We start from the raw sequence: 25,127 nt of genomic DNA on the forward strand, positions 1-25,127 counted from the left end.
TCTTCTTTCTCCCATAACGTTCACTAGCAGCATAAACCCAGCCATCACTTATGAAACATGAATGAAGCAGACAGCAGCTTCCCCAAGAACACAGAAGTGGAAAACTCATCATGGGATTACAAAAATTCTTCTGAGCACAAAAAATTTCTTAAAAATTAATTTGCAAGATATTGCTGCATTTACATACCTGGAAGAAGCAAAGAACACTATGAAAAGAACTGCTCTAAAATTCAACTTTGCTCACATGCCTGAAGACTAGGATTTCATTTTTTGACGAGAGAACTCCCAGACCTCACTCACTCCAGTAGCACAGGTCTGTGTGCTGGTGACAGTGCACTGCTGTTCATGTTCCAAGATGCATCATCGACAGCAAACTTCAAAATCTCATGTACTGGAGCACAAATGACTTTACCATCCAGATGCAGGTGAATTCTCACCCTGGCCACCAGCTCTGTTTTTATAGCCAGATATGTGTCACCAGGAGAGAGCCACAGCTGACCACAAGACCACATTCCTGATTCCCCAAACAGCATCTGCTGCCAACTGTTAGACTAATTCACCACTAGAAAATACTGAGGTCTGGACTGCAGCTCAGTACAGCACAGCAGTCTGAGCACTTGCAGAGAACTGTTTTCACTCACACCACATGCAGAATCACCATTTTTACAAATTAAAAGATGCTGCTTTTAAAACCCAGCCTCATACACCACAACACTCAGGGAAAAAAAAAAAAAAAAGCAATGCACTTTTATTTAATATTGCAATGTATATGACCTTAAAGAGAGTACTATAGTAGAATATTCCATGCAGTCTGAATCTTTTTAAGGTAGGCCTAGATGAAAATGTCTGAACATTGCTGTAATTAGAAGCATTAGCATTTAGCTGCAGTTCTCCACAGCCAGGCAGAACACTGGTGCTCTATCTGGCTTTATTTATCATACTACAGTGATCTCAAAAGAAGTAGAATGTTAGGAAATACACCATCATTAACAAGGTACCTGTTTCCTATTCCTATCGTTGAAAATTATTGAAAGCAACAGTCAGAGTTCCTTTTTCTGGTTTTTCAGAGAGATACACCAGATATATTTCTAAAGGTGGGAAAAAAAAAAGCCTGATCACTGATTTGTAACACAAGGAACATGCCTTACATAGAGTGCACTTGTTCTTTTGAGTTATAAAACTGATTAAAAGAATTGACTGGATGAATTCTACTTTAGTGCTTTGATATATTTTGTAGTCATTAAAGACCTAGTTCAGTAGGGCTGCAGGGCTGTAGGCACTGCATTCACAACTGATAAGGCATTTCTGGATACAAAAATGTAGCATCAATAAAATAAACAGATAAACACGTGTGGAAGAGCCCCCCTCATTACATGGTTGGAAAAACAAGGCACAAAGACTAAAAGGCTTTCCTTAATGTTGCACAGGAAGCCAAAACAAGGTGGAAATTCCCTGGATAACTCCAGTTCAGTGTCACAGCCAAATGCTACTCTTCCCCAACCAGCAAGGTTCCATTTCTGCCTGTGACATGGAGCACATGCAGAAGCTGCAGGAACAGCTCCACCACAGCCTTGGGTGCCCATTCTTCTCTCCCAGTTTGTCACCTTCACCAACTGCACTACTTTAATCACTTCTGAAGCAACGCTGCAGAGCAGACAAGTGCAATGATCTGTTCTCCTGGTTGGTAGGAAAAACCTTTCAAACCTCTTTTACCACCAAAGCCCCATTTGTAGGCAACAGAGATAAAATTTAGAAGTTGGATCCTATGAAACGGCTCTGTAAAGATGATGTGGTTTATTAGGAAATGAAGCTCTGCAGGACCACATCATTCAGTCAAAACAACAGAAGCTGAGGATTAACATCAACATTTTTCTATTTTCCAAGATACTTATTAGAATTAGTAACAATAGGAAAGGCATGATTGCAAGTTAAGCACTGTGCAGACTGCATGAAGAAAGTATTGTGAGGCTGAATCAAGGCAAGACAAAACAGCGGCTGGAAATTAAGTGCCTTGTGAAACTTCCACCGTTTAAACTAATCAGTTCATTGTTAAGGGATTCATGATAACACCATCCACTTAGTGCCTTGGTAAGTGAGCTCCTCTAATCCTCCTCCTTTTTCACTAGCTAGCACTTTCTCCAGTCCTATGGCATCAGACTGGGATGTCACAAATAAACCACTGAGATCTAATTACAGAGGCAGAGCGTGCCAGGAAAGAAGATGAGCAACATGGGAAAAGGCTCCCAGCACTATCCCAAAGAGGCACACAAGGGGAAGCAGGGTTGGCAGAGAGTGGGGAGAGTAGGTACCACAAAGCTGCAGGAAAAGCAGCGTGCATGCAGTTTTGATGGATCTTCAGCCTGGAGAAGGCTTCATAAAAAGTGTTTGAAAATCACTACACATACCCTCACATACCCTGATGCTTTGCCCTTAGACTTTGGAGTAATGAAGAGTGCTGCAGTACAAGAAATACTGTGGGTAAACAGAATAGTGAGGTCAGACAGCCCAGTTAGCTCTGCCCACTTACCTCTTCAAAGACAGATTCTTAAAATTACTCAACAGCCACAAAATAAACAGGATTTTCAAAGATTCCACTTAGTGGCCTGAGCAAAGAGGATGGGTTTGCCAAAGGCAGAAGAAGAGCTGCTGGGTGCTCCCCTCCTTTCAAAAATATTCACTCAGCATGTAAGAGCCTAGATGAAAACTGAATATTGACTTTTTACTAAAAATCCAATCAACACAATGTTTGTGTGGTAGTTGATCCTGCAAAGATCTGACATCTACAGTGTCATAGAAGCACTTTTTGCTTTACAGAACCATAAGCATTTTGCTTTCTCTTAATATTTGCTACCCATACATGCACATACCTAACAAATGTATGTGAATACATTCATTTTCACACTATTACTGCTGGTTGAACTAAAATTAGGTTTGTGGCACAGGCTGTCCTTGGTCCTAGTCTGATCAGGTGTCACTGATGCTCTGCATTTCACAAGTAAGAACATTGTGGATAATTATCACAGCTGCAGAATTCTTTCAGTGTCAGCTTCCCTATCTGTACAGATCAGGGACAGGACAAAGATGTTCATCTCTCTGTGAGAACACTACTTGAGAAAGCATAAAGGACACCTCAGGCTATGCTAAAATAGTAGTAACTTCATTTTGCAGACAAGAGGAATACAAGCTACGGAAGATGAAAAAGCCACTACTGGAGGGGCACAAAACTGGAAGCTGAAAGACCCCTGTAATAATTTTCATTTATTCACTTTGCACAAACATAAGTGATGAAACAACATGAAAAGCATAAAGGCATGAAATCCAATGTAAAAACCAGCCTTTACACTGTCTTTAAGATTTTGGGTTTATTCTGAGAGGTCTCTTTTGGGGCCTCAGACATTTTCCCACCTGCCATGAGGAAGTAGATATCATCACTATGTAATTATACACTATTTCCCTGCTTTTAAAATACCAAATAGGCTTGGCAGTGCTTTCTGAATTCCCAGGGCTTGCCCATACCAGAACTCTGTACAAAGTAACTTAAGCCACAGAAAATTCACAACCTTCCCAGAGTTTTCACCTGGGCCGAACCTACTGCTGCTCCCACTCCAAACAGGGAACTCAGAGGCCCTGTGAAGGGGGTTTTTGGGTGAAATCCTCGAAGCTGCAGCCAGTCAGGATAGATGATAATAAGGTACCTCACATTTGCACCCGTACAGCTGGTTTGGTGAACATCACTAGACAACATAGAAATTAATTCCAGTTGATGGTTACACTACTCCCCATTTAACAGTTGTGCTGACCATGTATGCTGAAGGACCACGAGGTTTAGATTGGCATTTCATTTACAATCAAAATTAGTTTTATGGTGGAAGAACCTCTTGTAGGCCAAGGAGCAGTAGAACACCTGCCTGCAGCTCTCTGAAGGGCATTTCCAAAGACAGCAGAACACAGTTTTTCTCAGTCTTGCCAGGAGCTGCAATGAAGGACAACAGCCACATACCGCAGCTTGTGGAGTCCAAATTGGGACCCCCTTTTTACTAAGAAGGTGATGCAGCACCTGAACAGCTGCTCAGAAAGGCATCTCTGTCCTTGGAGATTAAATAAAGCCACCGCTGACCCAGTGTTGGCAATAACCCTGCTTCAACTGGAAGGTCAAGCTAGATGATCTCCAACCAACATTCCCACTTTATGCTTCCATGACTTGAAAATGGTGCAGGTATTCTACACTGAGAAAGGCCAGAACTGCAGGAAGGAATCCTTCCTAAAGGCTAAGGACCCACACACTTTCTCTCTCCTTGTCTTTGTGACTCTTGTGTCAAATCCTTGCAGGTATCAGTGAGAGGGAGCCCATCATGTCTGACAGGGTGACAGCAGTACCAGACTCACTGCTGCCAAGCCTGCAGTTATTCAGGTCCTCATAGGTTTTTGTACAGATTGTAATTAGAACTTTTGTCTGGGAATCAAAGGAAACATCTGTCACAGCACACTTTTTTTTTTTTTTTAAAGCGAAAAATATACAGAGCACAACAGCCTCAAGCAGTCCTGTGATCCTAAACATCAGCCATGAGTCACGTTAAAAAGTGATGCAACATATGGAAAGCAATCAGTTCAATGCAACAGGGATGCACAAGTTGAGTTTACAACACCAATGCAATCAGCACTCAAAAAAAAAAGTGTCTCAGACCAGTGTCTTGTCAGAGAGGGAAATTTGGTTCCTAATTAATTAATTCATGGGCTGTAGAGGAAAATATGGTCTTTATGCTTAAAAATATGAGGATACAAATAGCAGACATGGACTTGAAACCCAGCTTTTGCATTCAGCTCTGCCACAAGCTTCCTATATAAATTTTGCAAAACACCAAGAACAAATTTTGTGGAACCACCCACTAATGAAAAAGCATCAATTTCTGAGTATCCAAATAAATACTAAGGTTTTCAGTGGAGCTGTTGCTGGAGTTTGTTGGAATGAGGGGTGTTTGGACTCTGAGTAATCACCTTGGTTGTCTGTGCATGCACATACCTGATCATGCTACTTAGCAAGTTGCTTTGGGCCAAAGCAGAATCCATTTGATATTTCACTTCTATTTACTAACCTGTCAGTAAAGCTATTGCTGTGGTAAAAAATGCAACATTTCTCCCTCTTAATGGCTGTCTAGAAAAAATGGTATTATCTCATTCTGAAAAGCAAGAGAATAAATGGGGCACCTGGAACCATAATGAAGTGTGACTTTTATTTTCAGCACACTTAAAATAATGAATGTGTGGAGCTGCACTGGCTACAGCCAGAACTGCTGCATTTGTGTGGCCACTGATTAGATAAACCAGTTTGTTATAGACAGCTAGGCTGGCTGATTGAGATAAATGCCTTTGCTAAGCACAGTCAGACTGCCTCAATTTATTTTTCTGGTGTTGCTATTACGCAGCTAAGAGTACAAATTGCTTTACCTAAGCATTTCTATACTTCATATTTTATACATTACTTTTATTATCTGTTCTTTTACTTTCAACCTGAGCTTGGAATTCTTTGGGACTGCATAGACTGTTTGACTCTATTAATAAAATTTATACTTATTGGGTCTTTTGGATTTTGTATTACAATTTCCCCTTTTTAATTTATAAAACCATTTTTCTCCTTTAGGAAGGGAGATGGAACAGAAGGCAGGAAATATTTGAATTATGACCACCGGCTACCAATCATGAAGCAGCACTTTTGTTTACAATTCATGGAGAAGGTTCTGCAGTTTACCTGTGTTTATTTCACAAAAACATTTTATTAACTGCTCATAAGCAAGATAATTTCTTGCTACACACAGGCGAGGCAGATGATTTCTGGGTCATCGTGAAAGAGAAAAGGATTTCTTGTATTTGTGAGACATGAAAGAAAACCAGTAATTGCAGCAGACCTTACTTAGGACATTAGATTCAGTCTATCACATTTTGGTCTCAGAAGTAATACAGACACACTATTCCAAGGAGAAGAATCTTGGATCATTTATTAGGCAGGGAACAAATCATGAGACTCTGAAATCACCCATGTTTCTTTGCACAGAAAAATCTCCATACTGCTTGTTTTGTTGTGCCTCTGCTCTTTCACTCCTCAAAAAGTTTCTCAGGTATTGGGACCACAAATAAATCCAAATTAACATTACTGAAACTGAGTCACATATTGCTGAATGATAACATGGTAAAGTAGAAGTTATGTTTTTGGACAAGTTGAAGATAAATGGGACCACAGTGGCATTTGGTTCATAATTCTCCAGGGTGATGTTGCTGCAGCTCCTTCCCAAGGGATTGTTGTCACAGATCAGATTTGGGCAGTAACTGAAAGCTCAGCTCCAAGTGGCATTACCAAGAATTTTTTGCTGCATTATATTATATCCCCCAAGGTGCAGGAGAACATTACTTGCAAGTTTTATGAGTAGTGTGCATTAGAAAAATGAAGCCATTAAATTCTCATAAGCTTTTCAATTTTTCATGTTGTAATACTCTAGAAATGCTTTTTGTACCCGGGGCATGCACCAGTAACCACAACAACAAAACCCGACTCCTCCTATTTAAGTCTCTTCCTAATGTCTCAGGCTCTCTCCTTCCCTCTACTTAGAAACATCCTCATTGTGGGCTCTTATGGCTCAGGATGATTTTACTAAAACAACACAAGTGGCCCTGACTGTGGAGGACTTGCACTGAGAAAACTACTTGCTTGCTAATTTCTGTAAGTTCCAGTTTATTCTGTACCTTGGGCTTTCTGATTTTGCCTTAATATTTTTCACTACAGTTCCAATTCAGCTCATATTTCTTTTCTCTGTAACTGAATATTGCCATCTAAAATGTCTTTTAGACAAATCTATTGTCCTTTCTATGAACTTATTACAATCAAACCCATTTGTTTTAGACCCTGTCCACACTGAGTTACATTTTTGGATTTCTATCACTCCCTAATGACTGTAGTTTACAGCCTTTCAGACCATCCTTTTCTTTTTTTGGCTGGTAAACCCCATCTAGCACAGTCTTTCCACCAGGCAGAATGAAAATTCTATTTTTTGACTATTTCTGTTCTTTCAGGCAATTTCTAAGAACATGAGAAATGCGTTTCTAAACTTTGTAAGACAGGCACAGATTCACTCTTACACAAAATGCTATGGAAACCTCTTGTTTTACTTGTTTTAGCAAAAGAAAAAACTCCAGATACTTCAACTTGTGCCACAAAGTGGACAAACAGAAATATAGAGAATTGGATTAGCAGATGCCTCTGCCTTCATGTGAACCTGGCTGAGGAACTCACATGTGTGAGCAGAGATCAATTAGCATACATTTTCCACTCTGTAATCTTCACCTCTCAATTAGTTATCCTTTCCTAATTAAACATAGCTACAAGATGCAGAATCCTCCCCAACACATCACTCAATAAACATTTTCATCCTCATGATTAAAAAGATCTTAATATCACAAAAGTGAAACCATAGACTCAAGAGACCCCCACAAGCTACAAATGATCAGGATGGTTGATGCATTAACACATTTCTGCCTCATCTCTCTCATTAAAAAGTCCTGTTTCAGAAAAATAACCAGCTTCCCAGTGCTGCTTGCACCTTCTTATACATTTTAGAGCAGAAGCCGGTCACACTGTCCCTACACAAATAAATTTCAGTTGTGTGTGTTTTATGAACAGAAGAACAGACTTATGAGGGAGTAAGAGTAGCTCAGATTCACAAATTTCAATCTGGTTAAGCCCCCCCAAGCCATCTTTTTAAAAATCAAACATACTTCATGTCACGTTTTTATTAGCAAGGAGTTTCTTGTGCTGTCTCATTATTCTTTCACCCAGTTTGTTTATTTTCCTCCGAAGGTTTCTCCAGAGCAAAGCAGTATTGATCAATGTAATGTCATTGACCCTGGAATGCAACGTGTTAAATAATCCTCACTGTGCACATTCCATTACAAAACTGATGTGAAAACAATAATAAATGTTGAGCATAGGAGCTGGTTAAATAAAGCCTCTGGAATTTTAGGCTCACGTGCTTAATCCTATAACCTAGACTGCCTCTCTTTTTGTTTATATGAGCTTATCACGCAAATGATTTTATTTGTATGTAATTGTAGGTATTTGAAAAATTGTAGGTAATTGAAAAATAAATCTACTTCAGAGCTCTAGAACTCAATTTCAAAACTCAACAGTTCATATTAAAAAGAAAAGAACCTTCAGTATCTCAGACTAGACCAACTGACTGATGTTTGAAAGCCCACAGAGTATTTCAGGCAAGCTTATGAAAATGCACCAACCTTCCATTTCCTTCGCTCTGCCCTGAGTGCATTTGTTATGCCATGTTTTACTTTCTTATCTTACAGCTTCTGCATTCAGATATTCCTGTCACACTCCAAAATCTTCCTTAAAACGTTTTATTCCTATTAGCATGTTCAAGGAATTCCAGCCTGCAGATTCTGCTCAGCACTTACTGTGCCCAAAGAATGCAAAGCAGAACAACTGGGACACAGAAACAAGAAAAGTTGATGCTATTTATGATGCCTTATCTTTTACTGGTGGGGAGAATGGAAAATATGACTATAAATCCTAAAAGTCATTACTAAGGATGTAGTGAAGACTGATGCAATGCACACTAATCCCAGCAGACATGTTTTGGGAAAGGAAACTTAAAACTAAGTAAGTCCTACAGAGCTGACACTCTGCTCTTGCCACAGAGCTCTCTCCAGCTCTGACCACATCTCAACAAGTGTCACAGAGCTTTAGAACCATCTCTGGACACACAGGAATTAAGCATGAGGGACAGCAAAAAGCACCTGTGAACTGTTATTCAGGAATAAAGTAATTTTGATTCAGCAAAATAATCTGTAAAGACATGCAACTCTCTACAACCTGCCAGACTTAGTCCCTTGGAAGGCCCCAGAGAGCAAGATAAATGAGAATAAACAAATACCTGCTTCAAAGAGGTAATAACTCAGCTATAAAAATTGTTAAGGATACAAAAAGCACAATAGATGAATACAGATAGGGCAGGCAGAGTAACAGCAAGAAGCAATGAGGAGTAGGTCTCCCATAAAAGTAGGTTAATCACAGTCAAGTTTTTGTAGGCATGAAAAAACCCAGAATTTTAAAAAGGGTTTCAGAAGAGGAAAATGAGTGAGCAATACAGATGTTCATGTCCAGGACATGCAGCTTATGTCTGAGATGACACAGATGGAGTCAAATGTGGGCTGATTTCCTGTCAAATGTGAGGCTACAAAACTCTTTAGGGGCAATATTCTAAAGAGATACAAACCAGGCCAGACTACAGCTGCTGAAGCCAAGGAAATGATGTTGCAGTAACCAAGATGCAGAATCCCTGACAGCTTGGATGAAAGCTCAGCAGTGTGCAAAGACAAGAAAAGCTGTCATGCAGACAGAATTAGCAGGATTTTGATAGGCTGGATGGAAAGAGAGGGGAAGAACTGTGAGCTGAAGGGAACACCCAGATTACTCATTCAATGAGAAAGCAGCAGAGCAGCTGGAAGGGGACGATGCAGGAGCCCTTGGGCAGATGAAGAGTTCCAGGTTAGCAATGTTTTGTTTAAGGCAAAGCAGAGATGAAGGGTGCCAGAGCTGCACTGAGATCGCAGGCTAGTCAAAAGCTGATGGATGTTGAGCACAGAAGCAGATTTCCAACACTTCGTACTCTACTTTATTAATTCCATTAGCTTTGCCTAGACAACTCCTTAACCATTCCAGAAAGGCTGGGCTTTACACTGTGACTGAAGCTGCTTTAGTACTTTAGTTCTCTTGGAGCTACCTCACTTGACACCGACTGCTCAGCAGAATTCCACAGCTCATTAATATTTTCTGCAAGTTAACTCTCAGCTCAGACTGGTGGCTGTACTTCAGTGTGTCTCCTGTTGCAAGGTTTCTACCACTGCCTTTTCACACTTTTCTCCACATGATGCCCCTCATTTTCAAGATGCTTCCATATTCCAATAGCTAACAACAAGAGCTGCAAGTTCTGATCCATCCATGAGGAACATTTGGATCCAGCAATAGGAATCTGAAAGACTGAATGGAAATTCAGAATTCTGTTTTCTGCACCTGTTTCTTCATTCCCACTGCTTTGAAAAAAATCAGCCATGTGTCAAGTTAACATGAATTATTTCCCTAAACTCATGTTTTCCTGCAGTGGATCACATACCCCGAGTTAAAAGCCTTGTCAGTCCTTGCTGTTTATCAAGCTTGCCCATAGAAGTACACAATCACAGACACAACCACAGACACAGACACTAATTAACAACATTCCATTGTGCCACAAATGAGAAATGCCAAGAGATCTACCTGAACCCTGCCCTGCTCCTTCCACAGCTCCCACTTCACGAGCACACATGCACACAGACAGCAGGCAGACAACAATATACAGAGATAATGAATGGGTCTCTAGTGTTTCAGATTTACCTACAACCGTGTCCTTCCATCAGAACTTTAAGAGTGTTTTGCTTCTGGCACTAGCATTAGCAATCCCACAATACAGACTGTTAAGAAAAACGTTGCTCAACATTAGAGATAGTTAGAAACAGAGTTAGAAAAATCTGGGTGCTTCCCAGGAGCGCTCTGCAAATTACTCATGAACTAGAAGACACTTTACAAACTGTGCATTGCATAGCTGCTGCCAAAGGCTTACGCAAGTCTCTGAGCAAAAATTAAAAAAAAAACCAAAAAAACAAACTAAAAGTGAATATCCTGATGAAAAAAAGAATGTGTACATCTCATGTATTAGAGACACAAACTGAATTTGAAATAAAGGACATGCATACGGGAAGTGCACATATTTGAGGGGCGGTTGGAGGGAAAGAGTTAAACGCAGATAAACCTCTTACTGGCGAAAATAACGTTTGAATTTAATTTTACATCCAGACTATCCGGTTCACAGTCCTTTCATTCCTACTGTGGGAAAACGGGAACTGGAAGAAAAGTCCCACCAAGGAGGCTCTTTTCTTTCCCTCCTTTTTCCTTTTTTTTAAAAAACTTTAAAAGTCTGTGATGACCTAAAGAAAGTAACAAAACAAATCTGTGTCCAGTATTTTAAACTCAGCTTTCCCTAGGGTCTCAAAACTGCATCTGTTCCATGTGCACTGAGTTCAGCAGGAATACATTGTCCAAGATGACAATCAGTCAGTGAGGGACACCAATATATGAAAGTAAATAGTAAGAAAAAGGCATTTAAGAGGTGAATACATATAACCTACAGCTACTGCTTGGTAGATTTAACTCCTCTTTCAGTGTTTCTAGACTGTATTTATACAGTTTAAACTAGAGTAAATTGCCCCAAATACAGCTTATCATTTAGCCTATAAACTAGGGCTTTAAAGGGGCATTTCTACATTCAGCCTGTAATATTACCTTGTAGGCAGCTTGTCTCATAAACTGCTTTGCAGGCTGCTTCCAAATAGCAGGCACTGTAATGACCCATCTTACTTCAGTGTTTTCAAAGTCCGAGCCTCCTTGGTCACTGAGTTCCTAAAAAAAAAAAAAAAAAGGAAAATAGAGGTGAATGCAAAATTATGGGTCTCTACTTTACAGGAGAACATTATTTTCTGTTGGCTCTGGTAACAGTAATCCTCTTTTCAATTTTTCTTCTGTTACATCCATGCTACAAATCAGAATTACTTCCAACCTGCCAAGAACGCTTTACTATGCCAAAAGGTGGGATTAAGTTTGAAGCTTTCTCAAGGAGGCCTATAGAAAAGTTTACTGCTCAACATACAGAAAATTTGGCTTTTGCAAAAGCAGCAATTTACAGAATATTACCACACATTTATGTACATTCTTAGCCATGGTATGGGATTTGCTGTAGCTTGAAGAATTCACACTTACATTTTGATTAATAGAGAGAAAAATATTTGGGGTATCACTGATGAACATTTATGTTTTACAATCTGGATTTTTCAATGACTTCTTTATACACCACTTACCTTTAAATCAATTTTTTATAATGCAGTTAACAAGGGGAAGTTATAGTTAACCCCTTTAAAAAAATGACTGATTGGTCCTTCAAAATTTTGCTTTAAGCGAACATTCAAGACTAGTTTAGTACTTTTATTGTCCTTTTTTTCCCCCTTAAAAAAGAGGAAAGTCTGTACTGCATTTGCAAATTAGGTGACATACTGACATGTTTTGGGCAAGGTTCCAAGTAAAATGTCATTACCATATGTCCTATCTAAATCTCTATCCAAACAGAGAAAGGTTCAGAAAGGTGGACAACAGGCCTTTAGAATATAAAAAAATGTTTCTGCATGTGCTGAGCCAAGGTGTTGTGTTTGTTTAGCTATGCTGCACTTCAAAAATCCATGCTGGAAAAGTAGTACCATTATACTGCACAGGGCACCACAGACACATTACAGTCCAAAGTAACAGCCCACTCACATGGCTTGTCTAATTAGTTTCAGGATTCACCCACAAATGCCAGGGATTTAGTTATTAACATCAGGAAAAGGATGTAGCCCCAAACAGGCAGCACAGCAAATCTATGGGATTTTATCCAACATTCATATTTGCTAAGACTATCCCCAGACCATGCACAGGTCCAAGTCTGTGACTCTACAATCAAGCCCAAAAAAATATAGTTCAAGATGTCTTTGACAAGATAAGGAATTTGAGTTGTAGTGGCAGGATTGTTTCTCTGCAGCCATATGGAACAGACTGGGATCTCAGAGAAAGTAAATTAAACCTATTCAAAAAAGCAGGTTAGCTTTTAACCATAAGGCTATTTTAAACAACACTTGCTTGGATGAATACTCTGATTTGACCCAGGAATTGCTCTGCTTACACTGACATTATAGTGGCATGTTGGAAGCCAATGTTTACTTAACTCACAATTGACTGTTTACACAGGATTTAAAATCTCAAAACCTGTTTACTGGGGACATGTATTCCATTGGAGAATAAGAAAAACAGTCTTATGATCCAAGAAGAACACTGCAAGAAATGAGCACTGCAACATTTCAAATCAGAAATGGAAAATTATAAGCTTTTTAATTTTCTTGTCAAATCAACCTTTTTTTCCATTAAAAATACGGCAGAAAATATCTAAGCCAGTAAAAAGCTATTCAGAACTCTGCATCACAGTGATGCTATCAGTGATCAAGCCTGACCTGTGCAAGGGGAAATTACTTCAGGGTATTGTGAGCTCTCCAGAGTCCACAGCCTGCCTGGAGTTTCTACACCTGCCTTGCTTTGTTTACATCAAATACTACTTAGGTCAAAGCTTGGCAAGGTTGAAAATATTAAGCTCCTATTTATACTAGTTATAAATACAGCAAATCTTGATAAGGAAGCATTACCCCACCTTTAATGCCTGTTCCTTAAAGAACTGCAGAGCATAAGCAAATATCTCAAGTGCTTTGACTTTTTTGCCATTTGCAGCTGTCAGGTCTGTCTCCATGGTAAGATTCTACATGAAAGAAAATAACTAGAAGTTATTGAAAGAAAAAGGCAAACATCAAATTAATTCCCACTGCTTGAGGACAGGGAACTCTTCATTATTCACCCGGTTAGGAAAAAGTGACAAAACTATTCTGAAGAGGATTTAACTCATCACTTGAATTTCCTGGAGCATGACATTTTGCTGCTTATTTTAGACTTTGTTTTTAAACACTTTCCATGCCTACAGATAACTGCAGGCAGAGAGAGAAATATGGACTAAATAATTGCAGTATATGTATCTGTAAATAATTGCAACGAAGCTGCCCATGCAAGATATTTAATCCAAGTTAAGAGTTAAAAGAATAGAATTTTGTTTTCCCACCAACACATGAAACCAGAAAACACCTCAAAACAGAAAGTATTGGCCTATTCCCAAAATTCTAGAATGGACTAAAGACAAAAGTACAATCAGTAGGAATAATGTCAAATTAACAGCCTGACTGGCACTTGCAGTTCTGGCAATGAAATTCTGGGTGAATTTGCTCTGCTGCTCTAGAGCTCAGTATAGCTCTTATATCCCATTTCTGCTACCAGATTTGTTGACCAAACCAACCTCATGCAGACTCGCCAGACAGGACATGAAGATCTAAGCAAAGCAGATACTGAACTTTTAAGATCTACAAGGAAGGCTGGCAAGATACAGTTGCCAAATGCAGTGAGAAACAATATGAATCATAATGCTAACTGAAGAGTTCAATTTATTCCATTTACTCTCTAAACTTAGAAATGCTTCACTTCTAGTTGACAATTTTCAGGCAAAAATCTAGTACTGTTCAGAGGAAAACAACCTGAGCAGCAAACACAGTTTGGATATTACTTACACCACTGGTATGTAGCTTCATCTTGAACTTTTCAAAATACAACCAGTGCTTTGATTCAGAGGGATCCAAGTCATGGTAGTAGTCTCTTGCTGCATAGCCAAAGCTATGGAACTTTCTCTCTGGTGTTAGGAGGATAGTGGTTGGTGTCTTCTGATTGGAAACACCTGGATCTCCACCTTCCCATCGTCTGGCCAAAAAGTGAAACAGCTCCAGTTAGTGATGCTCAGTTTTAGAGCAGCAGAAAAAAACCAAGTGTATCATGAGAAAAAACAAGTGTGCTGGCAAATTGTACAGATTGCTTTCACCTCCAAAGATAGTAATTTCAAACCATATAATACCAAAATCAAGGGGTTTTATTCCCACCTAAGAAAAAAAGACTGCAATTTTCATTTCAGGTAATTCAGTACATTTTTGCAGTTAGTTTGTAATTCTTAAGGATATATCCCACTCAGATAAGAACACAGATTCCCTGAAGTAAGCCATACACAATTAAGGAAACAGTTTTGTACTTAGAATTTCTACCTAAGCCAACACACGTAATAAATATTGTAGAGAAAAAAAACCAAATCAAGTAATTATCCAAGAAAACTACAAATAAAACCCTCAATACGGCCTTTCCAACTGTGATTCAGACTTCATGAATGGTTACTTGCAAGAGATATTTTTCCCATTCTGAATTAGGGACCTGCTTAAGTCATCTGCACATCACCACGGGGAAGTTGATTAAATCTCCCATTTCTGTCCCAGAATACTCTCTGAAACAAGACAAGCCAGTTCAACCCACATCAGATCATGTGCCTCATTTCCTAGAACCTGAAACTCTGAAGGCATACATGCCTGCAGATGTTGAGCTCTCTGCATTACACTTTGTACTTATGTTAAGTTGATGGATTCTGTGTTTCAAATGCCCAAAATGCTCTACAAGTTTTAATCTGTCAAAAATGAAGCAGACTTCCCTGACCTCAAAGGATCTCGAAGGCATCAAAGTATTTGTCACTACTGGTGAATAAAACTATCCTATCTCATCAAGATTGTGAAGGTATCTTTGGGGGGTTACTCATGAAAGTATTAAGGCAAAAGTAACCCAACGCTGCTTTCACAGAACGGATAAGGAAATAAATAAGGAAATAAATAAGAACATTGAATATGGGAACACCCAGCAGCAGGAACAGAAGGGGGGCATGGCAGGACAAAAAGGTCAGACAGTAAAAGGTTGTAGAAACAGCTGGGAGCATTCCTGTCTCCTCATTTCTCCATCACAAAAAAAATGCAGAATGGAAGAAACTGACTTTACTGTTCCTCCCCCCACCATATACAAGTACTTTCTGTATGAGAAACAAACATTTACCAGAAAATATTTTCTTAAAAAGGCATCAGTGGAAAATCTGTTTATGCTCTCAGACATAATCATAACACAGCTCAAACATGAGCCAAGTTAAGATCACACAGGCAACTGCATTCATTATTAAACTACATGTCGATTGCTTTTTCTAAAGATAGCAAAACACACTTTCAGAATATACTCCTGCCAAAGCCCTCATTCTGAAGCATAAAAAGGCTGCCTTGCTCTGTGGTAGCTGTTTATGGACATAGGAAGAGCATGCAGAAAAAAATAATTTCCATTTTACTCTCAGAAACAGTTGAATCCATTGAAAATTAATTGACCTCCAGACCAAGGCAAAAAAGTGACATGGAAAACTGCAATCTAAGGCGTTTGTACTTGGCAAAACAACAAGGAATGGGATCTTCTGAAGTGCTGGGAGCCCTTCAGAGCATTCAACTGGATCAAACAGAGCAAAATCTCTCTTTTTTTGCACAAGCAGCAGAGAATAACATGTCTGAACTTCCTTCAGTGCAGAAGAGAATTCCATTGCCCTGAAAGTAGAAACAGCATGATGAGGAGTGGAATGATTTCCACATTCATCCACTTGAAAAAACTTTCCTAAACCTGCCTAGTTCCGCTGCTCAGCCCCTGAGCTATAATCAGCTGGCAAGGGCTCTGCTCCAGGTCATTTCTTCTAACCTGCTGCTAGAAATGCACTTGGTCAACTCCAAAATCTTTGAGTAGGTGTTACACCAAACATATGGTTCCAATGTGAAGAAGCTGGGATCTCACAGCTCATGAACAGAAAACACTGCTATTGCACCAGATTGTTAAATCCCACACACCCGCTGCAAGCAGAGAGGAGACAGACTGATATCGTTTTTGCTTGGAATCATTAATGATTCATTCTGAGTCACTGGTGGGAAATGCCATAAATAGGCTGTGGCTAATAACAATGCTTCTTTGTTTCTCATTACGGCCAGGCACATTTTCTCTTTCCGGAATAAGCACGCTTAAGGTGCAGTTTAAATGAAGACAAATTTATGTTCAGTGCTACAGGATGAAATTTTCAAAGCCACCTGGAGAATTGGATGTTCGCTTCCTGATGAGTTTCTGATGGAAACTGGACACGGTAATTGCTCAGCATGTTCTAAAGCCCTCGTCTTGTATTACTGTTCAGTCACAGAAAGGACAGTACAGAAAGAGAAGGGGAAGCATGACTTTACCATTTGCAATCAGAGATATAAAAATATTCCTGTGTGATGTTTTTTCTAGAGAGAAGCAGATGCAAAAGCAGAGGAATGGTAACTCCTGGCTCCAACACTCTTCCCAGGTGGAGCCTGGCCTCGCTCCAGTTAGGAGAGGATTTTAGTCAGTAGGGCTAGGACTGCATTACCTTCGTTTGCAGATTTCTTTCATGGTACCAATACAGGCAAAATAATGGTAATAATGCTCTCAGGAAAAATAAAAAGAAAAAGGAAATGCCTACCAAAAGCATAAACCTATACAAGCCAGAATTGCTCTAAATGCATGTAGGGGATATTTTTGCAGAGCAGAACCACAGTTAAAAAACTATTCAAACAGAACCAAAGTAGATTTCTTTCAAATGAAAACATATGAGTTCCTAGGTTGATATAAAGTGGAGTATCTCAACAGAGATATAAACAACATAGACCTGTTTATAGCCACAGAGCATCTAACTGTATACTAGAAGTGAAAATAGAGACACGAGAGTCAGAAAAGGAGCACGAGGTTATATAAAGGTTAAAGAAACGCCCTTACTCGCACTTCAATCTGGCTAAGACAGACCAAAGAGTGACTTGTGCAGAGTGATGAGAATTTGATCCAGAGCTGCAGCACCACATTCAAGGAAATGAAACACTGGGGTCATCAAAATGCAGCTGAGTGCCACCAGCAGTGTGTATGCAGAAAAAAGCAAGTGTGTGTCTCCCAATAATTACAATCAGGGAAGAGAGGGAAAAGGAAAAAACCTGAAGGTTGAAGTTGCACTGAAAAGAGAACATTCTCCCTCCTTCCAAAGACAGACTGCAATTTGTTTCACAGCCACATGCATTTTTTCATTTATTCTTCTCCATTTGTGAAATACTCCCATTCAGTTGGATGCTATTTAGCCAGTAGCCAAAACATCTGTAACTTCATGTAAGTGCATATAAATCAAGAGAAGTTTTTCAAAACTGTGTAATATCTCATATATTTCTTCCAAATGAGACACATTCACTTGTTCTACAGCAGCAAATATTCCTTATGGCTCTGGCACTGCCCTGCTCACTGAAGTGCTGAGCTCATGGCCAGGCTGTTCAGATGCCTTTACTCCAGTCTCAAGTTATGGTGCAAACAGCACTCGTAACACGTTCACTCTGCAGAAAAGAGTCTGAACCACAGCTACCTTTAACAGAAGCTGGGGGCACCTATCAAGCGTTGTCAGTACTACCTAAAACTGATAAAACAGTAACCAAGGTTTTGCAATCGAAGTGAAGTCATTCATTGAACATTTACAAACCCACACCCAACTCCAAACATGCTGAGATGAGTGAGGCTACTCATACATTTAAAGATAAATAGATGCTTAAAGAACTTTGTTAAGTCAATGCTTATAAACTCATTTTTTTTAGCACTGGACATCACAGCAAAGAAACACACACAGTCAAAAACATGACTTTGTTTGCCTACTAATTACACAACAAGAACCACGGCACTGCTGGCACTACACTCAAACCTGGTGCTAAAGCCCCGTGTGTTCGCTTTTCCAAAGCAGAACCTTCTAAACAAACCCATCCTACCCTTTTAGAGAAAAGCAGCTTTGTTAAAGGCAGGCAGAAATCTAAGTATCTGGAAAGGATCAACACTAAGGAGGGAAGGTGGAAAAAATGTTAGGAAGTAGAGAGGACCATGCACCACTGCTATGCTTTATTTTAAAGTAAACATTCTCGATTGCCGCTGGGAAGCTACATTTACTCTGCTGAAATATTTGTAAGTTATCCTACATGTAAGCCTCATTATACACAGAGTTTGAGCCCCTTAATACCTTCTGAACTACTGAAGACTTATCTTAATAAATATACCCTTCTTTTAATTGAATTTCTTTATTTCATGAGTATGTATATATAAATATATTTAAAGATATTACATGTATTATTTGGTAAGTCAATTTCAATTATATCTTGCCAAAATCCTTCCTGGACAGAAATACCTGTTTTAAAAAAAATTTAAATAATTCTTGGTATTAAAATATATTCCATTGTTAGAAATACCTGTTGGAAATATGAATGTATCTCCCCCCCCACCCAAAAAATAAAAATGTTCCCCCCTTCTGGTTGGAAACACCTGAAGTAATTTATTTAATTTCTTCCAACATCAGTATCTCATATAATAGCTACACAGGTCTGAAATCACAGTCATGCTGCCATTACTGCACAAGGAAGAAAACATCGTGTTTTCAACCACAAGCAGCAAAATTTCAATTAAGATTTGAAATATACTGCAAGCACCTGGATTTCAATGTCCCAGTGACTGACAGCAGGAAGCCCGGTAAGGAGAAGGGATTTCTCCAGGGAAGGAGAATCTAATCTATAACATGAATCCAAGAGCAAAACCAGGTCCAAAGGTAAAACTTGAGTCCAAGGCACTTCAAGGACTTCCCTAGAAACAGCAGTGATTTCACACCATAAAATCTCCACAGAGTTTAAAGAACAACACAGAGTTGCTCTAAATACAATTTAGGCTTGCTCAGATACAGCTTCAGAGATGTTTTCTCTCATTACATCCAACTTCTTTAAGAACTTTAATTAATTACTTGCTGCCAGAAGAGAATAGGAGCTGATAAAAGTGGGTTCCAACTTGCCCACCCTGAGAGCTGTCTGAGACAGCAACACAGGGCCTGTCCTTTGACTTCCAACCTCAGGCACCTTCCTGTGCTGCTGAGAGAACAAGAGATGGCTGAAATGCAGAAAAGACCTCAAAAGCATTACTTGTCCATCCTGCAAATGACAGATATCTTTGCAACTGGATGGCATAACACCATTCCTAATTCACTCTCCTTTAGACAGTATTTCAAATCCCTCAGCTGCAGTACATCTTTGAAACACTTTGCAGCCATGCACAAACCAGCTATGCAGACCGACTGCACAATCAATAGTGTCTGCTGAGATTTAGGGAGCTGCATTCAGCTACCACCTTTGCTTAGAAAAAATGCAGTATGATGTCACACTGGACTGCAGCAAATTAGGCTTTTTGACCTTTTGTTCTCAGCATTACAGCACAGTACCTACTTCTGTAACAGCAGCCTTGAACCTCTATGGCTGAGCTTTTCATATATACTTTGTTTATATCTAAAATTATCTATATCTTGCTCTTGTTACAACATAGTAATTTTAAATATACTTTAATAAGAACTGTGTATGTTTTAAGTTATAAATAACTTTTTAAAAAAGACTATAAAATATTATAACAATGGTTTGTAGGGCAAACCTTTCAGGTAGCTGCCGTAACAGTTTTTGCATTTGTGATTGCATAGACTTGTATTGTGCTGATTTAATTTAGAAATTTAAAAATAAACCCCCCTACATCACAGCATCTAAAGCCTGTCTTTTACATACATATAACACAGACAGATTTCACATCAAAACTTCATTTTCACATTCATGACTTTTGATTGCTTATTTTGCAATATCAATGGATCAATATCATAGATTTGATTCAAATTTAATGCCACAAAGCTTGAATCATCCAAAGGAACTCCCGGTGGAAGTACCCAGGTGTTGTACACCCAACCATACACGGTGTGATTCCACAGGATGGGCAGCTCCTGGATGCCATGACCCTTAGAAAATCAGTCTCTGAGATAAGGGCATCCTGACTTAATTATTAAATCTGCTCCCTGAACAATTCTCGATATTCACTGAACCCTCCTTTTACTCTGTCATTTTGTAAACTCAGCAAAATGAGAGGGGATGTGCTCCCATTGACTACTAAAGCAAATCAGAATACAGTACGATGCAACAAAAAGTCACAACCATGAGAAATCTGCACACTGTGGTATTGCCAGACAAAACCAGACACTTCAGGCTCCTGTAGAAAATATTGATGGCTACTGCAGGCAACCCATGTTATCACAGTCACAAACTAAATGCTGCATTGCAGACCTTACCTCATTACATGAATACATTCTGGCTCCTTGGTGAAGCTGTAGGCGTAGCCACTGGATGTTGTGCCAAAATCAATAGCCACAACAACAAGAAATAACTGTTCTACAGCATCGTCTGCATCAGAGTCCTTCTGTTAAACAGCACAAGCAAAATAGACAGAGTCACTGATCAGAATCATTGTAACCTGTCAGAAGTTTTGCTCTGCAAGACCTGCACATCTCTGCAGTGAAAATCAGGACTTCCTTAAACTTGCCTTTGTGACCAAAGTTGATACCAGAAAGCTGCACATTCCAATGGAATTGGAAATTCAATACATGACTCAACATATATGCTAGAGCTTTTTATACATAATTTTCTAATCAAAGCTTCCTTCATACTAATTTTTGGAGTACTTCTTATCCTGTATTATTAAAACTTATGGGTTTAGGGATGGGGGTTTTTTTTATTTTTTTTCTTCCTAAACTGATCAACTGAAGAATATGTTTATGCCTATTAATGTGGTATATTTGGGACTTACTTGCTGATTTTACAACTTAACTATGTCATAACCTTGAACATGAAATACGATTGCCATTCAAAAATAACGGAGACAAACCCATCCACCCAAAATACAGTAATAAGCTTTGTATCCCACGATATAAAGAAGAATTTATGTAACACCTATTTAGCCAGCACTACATGCATTCTTTCCTCCTGCCTCTGCTAGAATGTGGGAAGCTTTTTGGCTGCTTATGATGAATTTGAATCCTTCTCCCTGCATTTTACCTGTATTCCTGCAATCCCTGAAAAGCACAGTCAAGGGCAATATGCTCCAGACCCTTCACCAGCCTTGTTGCCCTAAATCCACCAGGGCTGCTCAGCCTGTACTCTCAGAAACACTTTGAAGCAACTGTTGTTATCTTCCACAGAGGAGCTGCCAAATGTCTCACTCTATGAGCAGTGTTCCACCATATTCCTCACACATCTCTGTTAATTCCATATCTCCCACTTCCTGCACATTTCTGTTGTATCCCTACATTTTCCAAGATCACTCCATACACCTGCTACTTGAAATGGAAAAACAAGAGCAACAAGTTTTGGTCTTAAATATGAAAGATTTGTTTGGATTCTCCTAATAAAGCTTTATCAACTAGGACAATGCCTTCCTCAAAGAGTTTAACCAGCAAATCTAATTGAAACAGGACATGATTCATCGTATGACAGAAGTAAAAGGGGAATTTCAAGAGAATATGAGAAAGAAGGGAATAAAAGGCAAAAACCATGAGAGACAGCACTGGAAACCCTGAAGATGCGTTTTTGCACAACCCTGAACTTGAATCAGAAAGCTAAGGCAGAAGGCTGACAAGGATAAAAATGTTTTCTGAACAAGATGCTTTGCAATAGCATGAAATACACTGTGCATGTACTGTGTTACAGTACATATATCATACTGGTGATCTTAAAAACGGGTGGGAGTTAAGTTTTAATAGGAGTTTATCAACAAAATCAGCATGATGTACAAGAGACTAAAACACACTACCTATGGGACATTGTCTTGCTTCTTAAAGCTCACAGAAGTGGCTGTTTTCCTTAAGAAATAAAACCAGTTAGTTCTATTTTGAGCTTCTACCTCTCTCCCAGAGCAGATTTTTTTCTCCAGGAATTTGCTGGAGAAATTTACTTTTGAGTACCATATATATCCTTCTTTTTCTCTGAAAGGAAGACGATTTATCAGGGGCTGCCTAAACAAATCAGTGATAAAGACAAATACAGACTTTGGGAACCCTGAGGATCAAGTCCCTGTGTTTGATATAAAAATATGCAGGAGCAAGTCTATGAGTATAGCAAATGAAAAACAGCAAAACTAGGAGCCCAATGAAAAGGAATGAGAGCTCTGTCAACAACCCCAGTGTGACCAAAATTTCACTTCATACTATGGATAGCATAAAGGTAATCAGTATGGAGGAAATGACAACTTTCCAAATAAATTATGTCCCACTAAACAGGCACAAGAATGTAATGTCAGCATACAGAATATGTTAAGAGTGCACTTCTTACCACAATGTGTGATGGAGACAGTGGAGTTATTCCAGGGTCTCCCAAACTTTTGGCTGGTGATGAGTAAGCAGATGTGGAAACTGCATCTAAAAAGAAACAAATACTCATCAGTGTCAGCAAGCAGAATGAGTAGATACAACAGTTACTTTGCATACTGCTAAACTGTTTTCCAGTTGTAAAAAATCTGCTAAAACAGAAAGCAAATTCCACAGCTGCCATCCAAAATACATGTTTTGCCCTTAAAACATCCTAAGACACAACTGCAGTTTAGGTTTCAAATGTCTGTCTGACCTTCATGACAAACTACCATTATTTTATTACATTGTCATGTGCATCTTAAAAGTCTTCCTAAATATGTTAAAAAATCATAGTTGGTACAAGCAGCTTGAGCACCACACACTGCCTAAGATTTAAATGTATGAATGTAGAAACTAAACACAAGCTGTGAGATCCAAAAAGACAAGACTTATTTTCAAGAAAAAGAGGAGTTGAGAGCAATGGGACAAAGTAGGAAGAGTAAGTTGCAATTTGTCCATCCTGAGCCTTTATTCTGAAACTTTCCCAATACTGTCTCTGTTTTTATCCTTCACTACACTCTGCACTGAAACATCTTGCAGCTGTTAATACTACTGCAGGACAGAATCCAGCTGGGAAAAAGGAAAGCATTATTAACAAGTCATCAAAGAAATATTTCTACCCAGCATACAATACTAAAACTTCATTTAAAGGAACAGAGCAAATGACTGACAAATACTGTAATGCACTACTTTTACTTTTCATTCTGTTATTTACACTGCTTATGATAGAAAAGGAAATGGCTTATTAAAACAGTTAAGCACTGATGGCTTAGATGGATTCATATATAACATATACTCTTATGAAGAATGCAATAATTTATCACAATGGAATGTACAAAAGGTACCACACACCCTGCCCATGCTCAAACTCCTCTGCTCCCAAATTTAAGCCCTGAGCTTACTGAATTCTCTTCTACAGCATAGAAGCTATAAGTAGATGTAAAGCAGAATGATCTAATAGGTCTCTGAAGATTTATTATTAATAATAAATACTAAATAACACATTTCAATGTATTTTTATCACCTACTTGGAGGCATCATACATTTATTCATAGCATGTAATTCCTAGACATGACTGACAATTCACAGCATAACTCCAAGATGACACCAGAGCTGCTCTCCAAGACCTTAGAATTACTTAGTGAAGAATCCTGTTGTTCTTGGTAATCAAATATGTGTTGTTTCCAGGGAAGATTCAAAAACCATGCAGTGGGCAAGTAGGAGATAATGCTCCCACAAGAAAAAAAAAATCTTCCTCCAAATCTTAATATTGCTCTTGTAACATCATTTATTTCTTTAAGTTATAACACGCATGCTCAGCCTGATTTTCAGAAGCATTTGCAGAAGCACAGCATTTGCATTTTCTACACAAGTTCTCCAGGAATATATTAAGTCACTCCTCTTGCAGTGAAGTACAAAAAGTCACAGGCCAAATGCGCCAAGCACAGAATCTGCTCGGTTCATTAAGATATCTTTGGAACAGATGCTGTTATCAGCCCCCTTTGTGCAATTTTTGCCTCTTAATTTTTGCACCAGCAACACGCTATTTATTTTAGAATTGAAGAACAGTATTTCGACACAGAAAGAAAACCAGAGAATTACTAACAAAATATATTCCTTGCATCCTGCTGTCATTCCTGGCTGGACCCAAACCAGTACTTCCTGAGCAGGCCAGGGCATTGCAACACTGACTCAACATCTTTGGAAACTGGCACTTTACCACCAGTTAGGATGCTGACTTGAAGCACAAAAATGTAGACATCAAATCACTGTCTGTGTGTTTTCAGAGTTTCACTTTGCTACTAATTCTTTTGGTTACCTGTTTCGGCACTCATGTTTCAGAGTTGTGCTGGAGCAGATCCAGAGGAGGCCACAGAGATGATCAGAGGCTGGAGCACCTCTGCTATGGAAACAGGCTGGGAGAGAAGGCTCCAGGGAGACCTTAGAGCACCTTCCAGTACCTAAAAGGGGCCTACAAAAGAGTCAGAGAGGGACATTTTACAAGGGCATGTAATGACAAAACAAAGGGTAAGGGCTTTAAAATGAAAAAGGGTAGATTTCCATTAGACATCAGGAAGAAATTCTTTACTGTCACAGTGGAGATGCACCAGCAGAGGCTGTCCAGAGAAACTGTGGCTGCCCCATCCCTGCAAGTGCTCACAGCCAGGCTGGACGGGGCTTGGAGCAACCTGGTCTAGAGGAAGGTGTCCCTGCCCATGGCAGGGGGTTGGAATGAGATGATCTTTA

General features: G+C 39.2%; 1 protein-coding gene across 1 annotated transcript in view; it reads right to left on the reverse strand.

The window, feature by feature from the left end:
- The window catches only part of HSPA12A (heat shock protein family A (Hsp70) member 12A), a 38,089-nt gene extending 13,325 nt beyond the window's left edge, over window positions 1-24,764 (reverse strand). The window contains exons 1-6 of the mRNA XM_082285710.1: window positions 24,700-24,764; window positions 22,804-22,889; window positions 20,769-20,896; window positions 14,278-14,464; window positions 13,320-13,424; window positions 11,375-11,491 (exon numbers count right to left, since the gene is read on the reverse strand). Coding sequence (XP_082141836.1) covers window positions 11,375-11,491; window positions 13,320-13,424; window positions 14,278-14,464; window positions 20,769-20,896; window positions 22,804-22,889; window positions 24,700-24,715 — 639 coding nt within the window. The 5' untranslated portion in view covers window positions 24,716-24,764. The remainder of the gene's footprint in view (window positions 1-11,374; window positions 11,492-13,319; window positions 13,425-14,277; window positions 14,465-20,768; window positions 20,897-22,803; window positions 22,890-24,699) is intronic.
- Between the last annotated feature and the right edge of the window lie 363 nt (window positions 24,765-25,127).

This window comes from Coloeus monedula (genome assembly GCF_965178545.1).
Source record: "Coloeus monedula genome assembly, chromosome: 8".
Taxonomy (NCBI): Eukaryota; Metazoa; Chordata; class Aves; order Passeriformes; family Corvidae; genus Coloeus; species Coloeus monedula.